Below are 12,882 nucleotides of genomic sequence, written 5' to 3'. Positions count from 1 at the left end.
CTCTCCATCTCGTTATCTTTCTCTCTCTGTACTGCAGTGTAGGCAGAGACTTGTCTCCTCTAATTACACTGAAAATGATGTGATCATTCACCACAGAGAATCTCTGATGACATGTGACAAAACAAAAAGAAAAGTTTGTCAGGTAGGGCTCACGTTGTGGTCCAAGCTAAAGGTCCAGTTAATGTTTGTGGTGCTGTTGCACTGTAGTCAACCATTTTTTAACATAGAGTGTTGTGTATTCATTGCGAACACAGCTGGTAAAAATGCGATTCTGCAAGGTTAATATCTTTATATTCAGTTGTTTTTAGCAGAGAAGTGTGGAAAGGAATGCTTCTGCTAACAGATAGCGGAGTTAATGCAATGATGTTTGTGTTTCTGACTCTGCGTTAAGGCTAGAACGTGTGTCTCCAGGCAGTTTGTTTGAAGAAGTTAGCCTCGCCGTGGCTCTCAGCATAAATCCACAGAGAAGTTTTAAGCGTATCTCTGCAGAGGCATAAGTCCAACCTTAGTCCGGTCAAATTAGGGTCAGCAGTCGTTTGTGCCCACATCAGCTGCAGCGGTTAGCTTACCCTGAAGAGAGCTAAAAACATTGCATCAACTGTTTTTTGGTTTTCTCATTGTGTCAATGTCTCGGCCCTCGGAGGTGGGCTTACCAGAAATTAGGACATACAAGCTGTAGGTAAACAAAAGCTCCGCTGCCTATTTCATACACATTTTGCATCATTTGGTGGCTTTAATGGTGTTTTTTAATCACATAGAAAACAGGCACAACAAGGCATCAAATGGACATACTTTGTCTACTCCATATATTGGCTATATTTGGATGCAAATACTGCATATGAACAAATAATTGCTTTGCCTCAACTACAGCTTAAAGGTTTTGGTCTTGCTGCAGCAGCATCAGAAGATCAGAACGCAGAGCTGAGAGAGATGTGTGCTTTTCCCTCATTTTGAATGAACTCTTCCTTTTGCTTTTTAAATGTCACCACTATCACTGTTGCTATTGGCTTCCCCACACACAAATTGTGTTACAAACTAATCTGGGATAGGTATGAAATATGAGACGGGTGAGGGGAAGTTGGTCCCGCAAAAAAGGACATTACAGCAGCCAACTGAATATGATGTAATGTAAAATAATAGTGAGCATACAGTTGATATTTCAAGCTGTAAGACCTTCAGCAATTAAGACTCTGGAATACATTTTTAGACAAATACAGGTGTCAAAACCTCACCTATCCGTGTTTGTGAACGACTGAGCCTTTGTGCACAGCACATGTTTACAAGGCCCACCCCCCACCACACTCACCTCCAACCCCTCCACCACCCCCACCCCAGAGGACTGCATTTACCGTTGCCTTCCCACCTTGTATTTTCTAATCAAGTGTGTCTCTCCATGCAGACTCCCTCTCAGGTTCAGAGCTTATGTTTGTGTGTGTGTGTGTGTGTGTGTGTGCATGTGCGGCGGCATTCACAACGCGCATGTTAGGAAGGCACCTCGGTATCCACCCCCCATGACTGACGACTCCCATGCTTATTGGGGCTTTGTTGCCGTGGCAGCGCCTCATTATGTAAATGATGTCTCCCTGATGGGAAGGAGGCAGGCGCAGCCATGATGTTCACTGCTCCAGACTGTGTAAAATTGGCTTCAGGGACCAGTGAAGGATCGTTGCTATATTTAGCATTCATCTTAACAATGTCTTTGTTCCCCATTCTTTCTCACATCTTCGAAACAGAAGGCCCACTCACATTTAACACTTGCTTCATCATTTTCACACAGTGAGCACTAAAATATTACTGAAATCAAAACACACACATATGAAGGCGCACACCCACATTTCATTCGAGAGCTTGACATTTACTACTGCAGGGTTTCATACAGTATATTGTGATTTTAGCCGTCCGCCATTTTATCTGAATTTCCTTTATCTTCTTTTCCCTGTTTAATATTTCGCTCCGAACGTATTACCCGCCCATCCTCTGTCCCCATCAATGCTGAATGAATGAGCTTTCTCTGAGGAATGGTACTAATGGCTTTCTGCGATATATCATCTTTCATATTCCAGCTCAAGTGAAGCCAATACTAAGTGCCTCGGTCATTCCAGACATTAAACGGGGCCCAAAGACGTGAATCTATGCAGAACGTATGACGTTAAATTGGGTGCAGTTATTTCCTTTGACCCCTGCTCAGTACCTATGCAATATTCAGTGGTCTTGCTGATTTCTGTAAAGATGTTGGTGATTATGTTCCTCTTCAGATATCCACGCCAAACACATAGTTTGTGTTGACCCATCCCAGCCATCAGTCACGGACAAAGTCAAATCATTTCCTGCACCCTCGGCCATCACTCCACAGACTGCGTCCATATCTTCATTCTAACCAAACAGCTGTTTTGAGTGAGTGACCCAGAGATCAATATGGTCAATAGTATTAACCCCCAGAGCGCACACAGCTTGCTGAAGATAGGGGGGTCTGTCAAGACCTTAATTAATGAGCAATGACTGAAATTGCTCATTCTTTCTCACTGATACGACGTCGTCTCGTTTACACGACTCACCAGGTGGTGACATAGCAACACTGCACCTTATCTTCTCGATGAACGGCTTTGATATGAAACTGTTTGGCATCAGCTACAACACTTTGGAGAAAACAGAACGTTGCTGAAAATCTTCGCTGATTGCGTGTTGTGTTGTCCAGTTGGATATTCCTGAAAACTGCATATTGCTGCTAAAACATGGTTCAAGTAAAATTGAGTTTTGGAAACTAAAACCACTTGATAAATGTTGCGGAAGGATTGTGGTCCTGGTTAAAATACTAAAAATGCTGAACATCACACCACTTCACCCATTTGCACTTAATCACCGATTAGCACACAAAACCTGTTTTCTAATGCAAAGTAGTTGCAAATGTATGTAATTTACAGGTAGGGCTGCAGTGTAAAATTATGGGCCTACAATTGCTAAAATGCAGGTGTCTAGAAGTGCTGATGATGACTCCAAGCCATTTCAGTTTATATAAAATGAGCTGAAGCATAGCTTCCGTCAGCTTTTGCTAGCACACTCCTATATTCTGTACAGCAACCCATTGTTGTTCTGTATAATATCCATGGAGACAGGATTTGGACAGTTTATCTTTTTGTCTGCAACACAAACAAAATACAGAAATTCAAATGCAGTTTTCAGCCAACAGCAGCACTTTGGAGACAGTGCACCAGCACAGTGTCGCTCAAAAAAATGCAAACACTTATATCTTTGAACCCGAACCTGCTCTGCTCACTCCTCCGTCAGTGTGGATATCATTAGCTGCTGGCTGCTATTGTGGTCGTGCAACCACACGTTTCACACACACACACAATGCCATGCGACCAGGATCAGTTTCCAGAGTTTTTAAGAAACAAGGTTGGGTGTTTTTGACATTGATGAGCGTCATAGGTTACAACAAAGACTGGATCGGGCTTCATAAAGCCACTACCAGCCTCTTATCTTCCCCAGTCTACAGTCCATCAGGTAAACTCAGGAGCTCCCTCCTGCTCTCCACGACGATGCTTCTTCTCATAGGCAGTGAGACCTGCTGAGGTGGAATGCTGATGCAAGCTGATGTGAGGCCCAGTTTGTTACTCGCTTGCGAAATGAGCTGCAGGATTGGGGAAGAGCAAGAAGCGGGTAATCCTGTTAACTATTCTCTGCATGTGTGCAGAGGAGATGGTGGTTTGCTGCTCTGTTGTCTTCCTGGTGAATCATCGCTATAGAGACTACAGCCGTGCTCAAACTTGAGAAACTGCCAATCGCTAATCTGCATTCTGCACAGAGCAGAGGCAATCATTTGCCCTTACCATCAGCACTACAGAGGCCTGCTGGCCAGCTAGACACTGTCTCCTAGGTCTGCTCTGTTCCAGCCTGTAGCTCCTGTTTATTACCACTGGTCCAGCCTTATCGCCTCCCTTTCTTACCTCGCCTTAATCCCCTTTATAATTTTCACCAACTTTAATTAGTTCATGTCCAGAGCAACTATTAATCCCGAGCATGATTTAAAATCCAGAATCCAGCAGGCCATAAAACCGCTGAACACTACATGAATTTGAGACCTTGACTTCTGCCCAGAAGTATTTCACCGGTGACGCTCTGAGCAGAAAACACCCCTCTCTTCAATCTTTCACTCACAGTAATTCTGCAGTAGGGTGCTTCAGTCCCACTGGGATGCGGGTTGTCTTGGATGACGACGGCCACTCAAGGCTTTTTCAGTGACCTTGGAATACCGTAATTGCTTCTGTGACTTCTTTGTGCCCTCAAAAACCTCCAGCAGCTCAATGCAGGGCCACATATAGTCTGTTTTACTTATACTGTTGTTGCGCATGAAACTATATTTTGAAGGACAACAAAGCATAGCTTTACAAGAAAACCCACTTTTTTCATTTTTCAGACCTTCAGTCGTGCCTTACTTGGGGTTGGGAAAGCCTGGCTTCATTTCAGGAAGAAGGATGACAACAGCGCTACTTGTAATATCTGTAAAGTGATCATTTCACGAAAGAGTGGAAACACCAGCAATATTCTGAAACATCTTTCTACACGACAAGGTCTTAAATCCCAGAAATGCCATCTATTTGACGCTCACAAGTGCCACTGCTTCCCAGCCGAGCAGCACGTCGGGTACGGAGGGTAAATATCCTGTTAGAATAACATCAGTGCCACATAAACAAGCTTAGCAGGTTTTTTCTCTTTGACTCAGAAAACCTAAATGAAAACGATTCCAGGACAAATATTCTCTCATTTCATCTATTTTAGATGAGGACAGACAGACAGTTGCTACAGCTCTCAGAGAGAGGTAATAAAACGGCTCCATTGCCGCTGAAAACCTTGTTTTTCCACAAAAAAATCGATCAGGAATCAATATAGGAATTGATTAAGAACGGGATTGATAAGCAGAATCTTTCACTCTGACCTTGAATCAATCGCCATTCCTCGCCTTAAAGTGTTTGAAGATAAATGAAGAAGACATCTGTGGTATGCAAGTGCATGCGGCACATGCTGTACACAGTCTGAAAGCGAGCTCAGGGTGGTGTGAAGGCTTACAGACAAATGAGTCAGTGCTGCAGCGCGCTCAGTCGCACAGACGAGCTCCCTCCTTCACCTCAGATGGGCTCGCAGCATTTGATCTGCCGTGAGCCCATTAGCACCCTGACTTGAATTGTCACACACCTGGCAAAGGTATTATACGGGGACAAATTGATTCTGTTTGCTATTTGGCATCTCTTCTGTACAAAGGGTGTAAAAAAAGGAAACTGCGCAGTGTCATAAAGGCACGCTCTCTCTTCAGAGCAGCAGTGGAAGGGAGCCCAGATAAAGGTGTACTTAAGGGCCATTTTGTGCTGATGTCATCTTTGTCCAGTTTAACAGATAATAAGCCACTGGAAAAAGTCATGCCCTCTGTCCCCTCGTCCCTGCACCAGATGAAGACTGCCAACCTCGACTCTGCGTCTAAGTATTAGAACGTATAGGGTTAATATGTCCCATATAGCTGATGTCAGTGTAAAACCCTCTGTGGCATAGTTTGGAGTGTGCAGTGAAAAGCATAGCCGTCCCACTCTGTGGAGGAACACCGTGTATTGTCATCAGGGCAGTTTGACACACATAACCACAATAATGTGGGATTATTTTTCGATGGGATTAACTACTGCGGCATAGAGTGCGTCTCTGAAAGTAAAATTGCACTAATCCAAAATCCACAGGTAGTAGATAATCCCACACCTATCTGTCAGAGCTCTGATCTGCACCGCTATTTTGATTAAACAAATTCAGGTGTAGACATCAGATTATTATCGCGAGCGACGTTCAGAATCAGTGGGCCACGAATAAATCTGAAGCAGAGGCAATGATTTTATTACTATTAGTGTCAAACAGACTAGTCCTCCTTGTCCCTCACAGCTACCGTGTCACTAATGCACACTTGAAAACACATTTTTAGCTGGTTTGTCAGATTACACTTAATGCCATGTGTGTGTGTGCATTCCAGCGTTTGTGAGAGAGCAGCGAGATTCAGCAGAGAGCCAGATGTTTTAGCATTCATGGCCATTTTGCTAACGAGGATTAAAACCGTTCAGTCCCTCTGAATGACGATATTTAGAGAGGACGCAAAATGACATGCCTGACTTAATGTCTATCATGAGGAGTGTCGCCACATCAAGGGGAACGAGAGAAGACCACTGAGGAGGGGACCGCCTGTGACACGAGGGGCATGTTTTCACTGTTTGTTTCTGCGGCACAGCAAATTAGAGCCGAGGGCGGCCATGTTGTAGTCGGAAATGAGGGACCGCTCATGAGGCCATTCACCTCAGAAGACTTCTAACTCTGTGGATTATCAGCAGCAAGCTGACTAATGCACCAGAACAGTCAGGTATTTAGAGATTTTAGGGGCAGAACACTTTCGGTAGTGATGATGTAAGACAGAGCGCGAGTCCATTTCAAAGTCAAGAGAAATTAAGAGGATGAAAAATGCGTTTTTCCAATGGCTGATATATTTCACCACTACTTGATCAATAACTAGCCAGTTCAAACTTTGGCACCGCTGAGTCCGACGACGTGGTCGGAGCACTTAAAAGAACTTTGTTCTCTAAGAAACAATTTGCAACAGAAGCCAATGCACCAGTCACCCAGTGTCACTCAGAAACCTAAGCTGACAGAGGAATTGGGGGGGGGGGGGGGGGGCTCTCAACATTCCCAAACAGCGATCAGCGTGCAAGTCGGCGATGGAGAGTGGCAGATCTCTGATGCGAGGCGAACCAGTTTCCTCCAGGCAGCGTGGCCGGATCTGCGTCAGTATCAGGAAAGCATCTGACAGGGAGCAACTCCGCCACCCTGATGACACCACAAATACTTCCAGGAGAACGTGTCCTCACAGACCCCCCATGTTTCACACGTGGCAAACCGCTTTTGTTGCGTTGAATATCACGTTGGAGGCGTAGAAACGACTCGTGCTGTGACTTTTCGTTTACTTGAACTTTTTGAAGCGTTCTTCTGAATTGCGAGTTTTCTCATTGTGTTAAGTTTATGCTTAAAGAGAAAGAGTTTTAAATAGCGTTCGCTTTGGGAAATCGTGACATGCCGTGTTGAAGTCGTGACAAGTGGTGCTCTAAAATGTTCACTGTTTAGATTATAAAGTCACTGAGAAGGATATGTATGAAAAAGCCTCAACTGAATTTTGTAGTAGTATCTGAGAGAGAAATAATTTGAAGCTGACTCCATCACATAGCAGAAAATCCTCTGAGCTTGCTGGGTTCAAGATTTATTTGGAGTCATTTTCCAGACGCTGGGATTAGAATTTGAGGACCCCCGCATGAAAATCTCCTGCACTACCAGTTGAGCTCGTGCACCAATGTGAGTGCACGAGAAAGTGCAGCGTGTATCGCTGTAAGCTGCTGTCAACATGTGCGCCATGCGTCGACCGCTGGCCACAGCTAAACGCAGAGACTTACTAACTTTTACTCTGCAAACGCTTTCGATGTGTTTTGATATTGTACAGATATATTTTGTCACAGTAGCGACTTCAAGCAGAGTACAAGTACATGTGCATGTACTCTTTCCGCCAAGTCTTTCAAACATTTAATGAGGCGGCAGTTAAAGCTGATAGTGCAGATATTGACTGTGTGACATGATGTTGTAACAATTAAACAAACCACACGCCGTGCAAAGGGGCGTCTCTGAGATCCGGCCACTGGATCGAAAGATTTTAACGACACTGTACGCAGCGTGAGGCTCTGCGGATGAGATTGGAGCAGGTGTTGGTGTTGTGGAGGACAGAGCTGCCAGCATGGTGATTAATGAAGTGGCCCCAAACTCATCACTGGGCATCTATTGATTCACTTCTGTGGCTGGCTGGCTGGCTGGCTGGCCTCGCGCTGAATTAATCTGCCTGCAAATATGCAAGACTTATGCCCTCTGCTCCGCTCGGACCTGCAATTGGAGGCGGACATGAATCCACCGGCTGACAGTCACACCCGAGAGGGGAGTCTATCAATGCAGTGAGACGAAGTGGGAGGAGAGTGACGGGAGTGCAGTCAAACGTCTTTGCTCGCACGAATGTGGCATTTATGAACTATCGGATAGATGCTGGTAAAATGATCGTAAAACTACGCATGTTAGTTTTCTTAATTGAAAATGTAGGACTATTAGAATAGATTGTGTTAATGTCACGAGGCCAAACGATTGTGGTGGAAACGTCTGCACAGTTGATGAACCATGCATCAATGCAGCAGCGTTACTGGCTCTCAACAGGGGCTCATCAAGCTGACTTTTCAGACTCTGCAAAGTTGTAAAGCTGAAGGAGCGCGTACGTCATGCTTTGACACATCACTTTGTCTGCACAACTTAGCTTCACAAGGACGGGAGGAAACTAACACAACGTGATTCACTGGTGTCGATACTGGAGCCACGCCATACAGCACGTCCTTCCACCCCGCCATGTCTCTGCGTGTGTCCGCATGCTTTGCGTTTTCACGCGCGCTGCTCGGGGATGAACTGTGGCCTTTCTGACTGAGCCGCGGAGGAGAGAACAGATTACTGTCACAAAACTCACGCTCGACAAGCCAAAGAAAATACCCTGCCACTGAAGTGACAAGAAGTGATTCTGTCCTGAGCTGCACAGTTTTAACGGCACGTCACTTTTTGATGCGATTACCACCGGGACCACCGTAGAGAAAATGTATTAATTCAGTGTAATTTTATTTGGAGAGAAGTCACTCCTGAGAGAGTTTTCCATCCATATATCCAATTTCTATTCTACTCGTCCAACTCTTTCTTGTGTCAAAGAACTTTCTCAAAGATATGCCTCAGTTATGGATTATATTCACAGAACTTGATATGCGGTGACTGAAAGCGAAAGCCTAATTAACGAGCAGACACAAAACGAATGCAGTAATGACTACATACATTCGTGCGTAATTTCAGCAGCCTGGCAAATTAGCAGAGATCGCTGAGACGCTCTGGATCGAGACTCCAAATAAAAAAAAAAAAAAGTCTTTTGAGAATGATGAGGGTAGCTGAGAGGAAATGGGGGTATCACTGAAAAGCAGGGCAGTGAGGAGCTTCTGTAGGCCAACAGCTTGCAGGAAAAAAAGCAGCGGCGATAGCAGGTGGTTCCGGCTTTAATGGACTGTTTCCCTGAAAACTGTTGGCAGGGTCAGAGCTGATTTTCCCCCGTGCAATTCCCTGCACTTGTGCCATTCAACTCTGTGATGGAGGGCAGCTGGCACCAAGTGACCCTCTCAGCGATGCAGATAGTGAACTGCAGTTTTTTTTTTTTTTTTTTTGCTTTCTAAAACTGGAAGGCAGCAGGACCACGCCAGCGTTCAGCTTGGGGCTTGTGCATCTTTAAAGCTAGACCACGCTTTGCTGAGCTCTCTCGGTGGAGGTGAAGATGTTTTTATTTCAGCTGAGAGTTTCCGCCCCGGGGCTCAAATGAGTCAGCCATTCACACATGCCATTGATTTCCAACCAGAGATGAGAGATGAAGTTGCAGTGGAGGTTAATGGTGAAATCAATTGTTTTGGAGCTTGTCTCGCTCACCGTGTTGTCAGCACAACGTACAGCTCCTGTAACTGGTGTTCTGCTTCAGCTCTACAAGTTAGCTTTGTTTACATTTATGTGTCTGGGACAAACCACATGATCATCCCTACTGACAGTGACTTGGTGCTGTCTCTACAGTGCTGTACCCATCACAGTAGTTCCTTATCCATTAACAACAATAAGCTGCTAGTTATTCTGGAGGATCATAACGTGCATGGCCTGCAAATGAAATAACTGTAAAGAACAACTAAAGAAAAGTTTCTGCAGGCTGTGTTTAGTGCAGATCTCCGTAGCGCCATCAGTACTGTATGTACCACTTTTAGTAACATCAACAGGGCAGTCATCACTTGTAGCAGTGCTGCCAAAATAAGCCAATTAGGTTTATTGATTCGTTGTGAGCACCTTAAACAGAGCCGGATGACAAGGAGACCCAGCTGAAGGGCTGTAGTGTAAATAAACAGGAAGGCTGCAAGAGGCACGCTGCCAAGGTGTAAATGCAAGGTTATTATATTACACTCAGGGAGACGAATCCATCATAACCATAAAAATCCTGATCCCAATAAAGGCCCAAAAGACACTGCGATTTTTGAGGGCGAGAATCGATTCGTGCACATCTGGAAACAAATTTAATGACGCAATAAAACTGCGTCATTGCAAAGCGTCATTTGGTTTATTGTTTATGAATATTTGTAATTGCTTAACAGAAAAAAAGCACCAGGACAAAGGTGCAGTGATGTGTGTGCAAGCGCGTAAAGTGTCGTGCACATCCCCGGTGCAGATGGAGCGGTTACAATAATTAGTGCCGCCAGGTTTCTCTGGCAACCCTGTCTCCGCTCTCCGTGACCATGGCGATGGACAGACAGTTTACTTCCTTTATTCAGAGGAGCAAAGGGTCTGATTCTTCTTCTTTTTTTTTATTTTAACGCCACAGATCATAAGATCAGGGCACGAGAGCGAAAAGGCTCCGCGGTTGTACAGATGTGGTGAGAAAATCAGAATGCGGATACGGTGCGAGAGAGAAACACAAAGGGACCTTTCAACAGGATGCCAGTGTCACAATAGGGCAGCACTGTCATCACTTCAACGTTGTCATGTCTGCTTTGAATGTAAATGCGTTTTTCTTAACGACCTGCGTGTCCTGCAACATACTGATTCTCCGCTTTTCTCTGATTGTCTCTGTTGTTTGGCGCGCACCAAGTCAGTGCGAGTAAAGCGTGTGATCTCAAAGCGACACATCGTGCAGCATATAGGCCTACAGTGGCAACCTTACGAGCTCAGATCTCAAGCAGAAAGATCCACATGCACCATGCTGGGAATGGCTCGCCATCCGGTGGCTGCTATTGTCCTCAGTCTAAACCTCAAAGGATGATTTGAGCACCATGTAGGGGATGAATGGGCGCAAATGGTCGCGTTAACAACAACAACAACAACAACAAAAAAAACCCTGTTATTTAGGGGTAAAGCAGTCTGTGCAAGGCAAGGCTCGCCTCTTACCCTTGGAAGCATCCTTGTCTTCTTTAGGCTTCGCCACTTTTCCGCTCATAGATCCCAGTTTGGATGTGTAATTCCCGATTTAGACAAGAATCCTTTTAATTGCGGACTGTCCTCAATGAAATCCCGTCCAAAGGTTCCAGGTGCTGAGATAAGGCTTCTGTGGAGAGACAGAGAGAGAAACACTCATCAAAACGTCCCCCCTTCATAGCGCAGCAGCGGCAGGGCCATATAACGAGACAATGGACCGTGGGAGCTACTGGGGGAGCAAGGTGTTTATCAAGTGGATATCAATGAAAGCATCCATGCTGTCTGAACGCACTCGCACGCCACACGACAAAGAGCCCATCTGGTTCCAGGAAACACGGAGAATCAACCCGTGTGCCCGTCCATCTCTGCGCTTTCACCTACCTTATCTCCTCCACGTTTTCTGCTACATCAATGCACATTGATGAAAGGAAACGCTCCCACCGTGAATTCCGTTATGTTGCATACAAAAATCACGACCTGCTCTGCTGTGACAAAGAGGAGAGGAGCAAAAATCAAATGTAAAAAGAAAAAAAAGAAAAAAAAAAAAAGCTGCGAAATGGAGAGCGGGGTTTTTAGTTTCCTCCCAGATGGCTTCAATCAAGGCTGAAAAAGGAAAAAAGGAAACACTGAATCGTCCTATAAACACGCAAACCCCGAGAGAAATGCCATCCGGTGCGGCTGGTGCGACCAGGTTCTCCTGTCTGAGGCTTTTCCTCCTGACGAGCTGTGCTCCTCTGAACGCTCGGCGGGCAGAATCAACAGGATACACAACGCGAGAGGAGCGCTCCCCCCTCGTCACAGCGCAGATTCACACCGTGGACATTTGTCTTGTTTTTTTGTTTTTTTTTTCACTTCGGTATCTCCGCCGAGATGAAAACGAGCTCCATCCGCACACGCAGCCAGTGCGCCAGCTGTGCCGTGGACGTGTTGGAGGTTTAAAGCAGGAGCTGGAGCTGCATGGCGCACACCGTCTCGCTGTTGCTCTCATTCAGCTGCCTTTGCGGGGCTATGCGTCATCCCATTCACATACAGCCTGCGCATTTTCTGCTTATATGATCTGGTGTTTTCCTCCGACTTTGTAAAATGCATGAGGTGACGCGCTGCAACAGCTGCAGGGCTCCAGTCTAAAATGGGCTGCCAATGGTAGGCCAGCTGAATTCGTGCTATATAATGTAGACTTATTAGATAGTTTAAACCTAAAAACTTAGGCTCCAGTGTCCAAAGATCTGTTGCATATGATATAAGCTCATACTGGTGTGATTTAGAGCAAGTTAACTAGAATCACTGCAAGGGAAAAACTCATCCTTATGAGCTGTACATCTTGCCTCAGTTTGGATATTTGAATGCATCGGGTGCAGCTTTTCTCCAAAGTGTCTGTTCTCTGAGCTCACTGCACACTTAACAGGCGCTGACGAGTTCTCCAATGACCGCGTGGGGCAGCAGAAAAGGTTTATCCACCTGAACAAAAGACTTCATCTTCTACACATAATATTGAGCCGGCAAGATGTCTGTGAGGGTTCATCATCCAGGTCATGGTTATCCAAGGAGGTAGAATCAAGGGGAACTGGACTTGGTTGTAGAAACTTCCCTTGAATGAGCAGTGAAACATTTTCTACAACAAAGTCCTGTTGCGCTTCATTCTCCCCTCCTTGGATAATGTTGAGCCCCCCATCTCTAAAAATCTAAAACAGATAGAAATAACTATATGACAGGGCCATGAATGAGTCTGTTTTCAGTGCAGCAGTACAAACGGCAGTGAGACCTGTATGTTCATCAAGAGAGACGATAGAGTTTGTGTGTAATGGG

General features: G+C 45.3%; 1 protein-coding gene across 2 annotated transcripts in view; it reads right to left on the bottom strand.

Annotated features, from left to right (window-relative positions):
* fgf13a (fibroblast growth factor 13a) overlaps nucleotides 1–12,100 on the bottom strand; it is a 97,312-nt gene extending 85,212 nt beyond the window's left edge. The window contains exons 1-2 of one of the 2 annotated variants that reach the window (XM_070962158.1): nucleotides 11,458–12,100; nucleotides 11,050–11,206 (exon numbers count right to left, since the gene is read on the bottom strand). In XM_070962158.1, coding sequence (XP_070818259.1) covers nucleotides 11,050–11,098 — 49 coding nt within the window. In that variant the 5' untranslated portion in view covers nucleotides 11,099–11,206; nucleotides 11,458–12,100. The remainder of the gene's footprint in view (nucleotides 1–11,049; nucleotides 11,207–11,457) is intronic. The other variant, XM_070962161.1, reaches the window with a different exon arrangement.
* Between the last annotated feature and the right edge of the window lie 782 nt (nucleotides 12,101–12,882).

This window comes from Chaetodon trifascialis, chromosome 5, assembly GCF_039877785.1.
Source record: "Chaetodon trifascialis isolate fChaTrf1 chromosome 5, fChaTrf1.hap1, whole genome shotgun sequence".
Classification (NCBI taxonomy): Eukaryota; Metazoa; Chordata; class Actinopteri; order Chaetodontiformes; family Chaetodontidae; genus Chaetodon; species Chaetodon trifascialis.
This window is presented reverse-complemented; position numbering and strand designations above follow the sequence as displayed.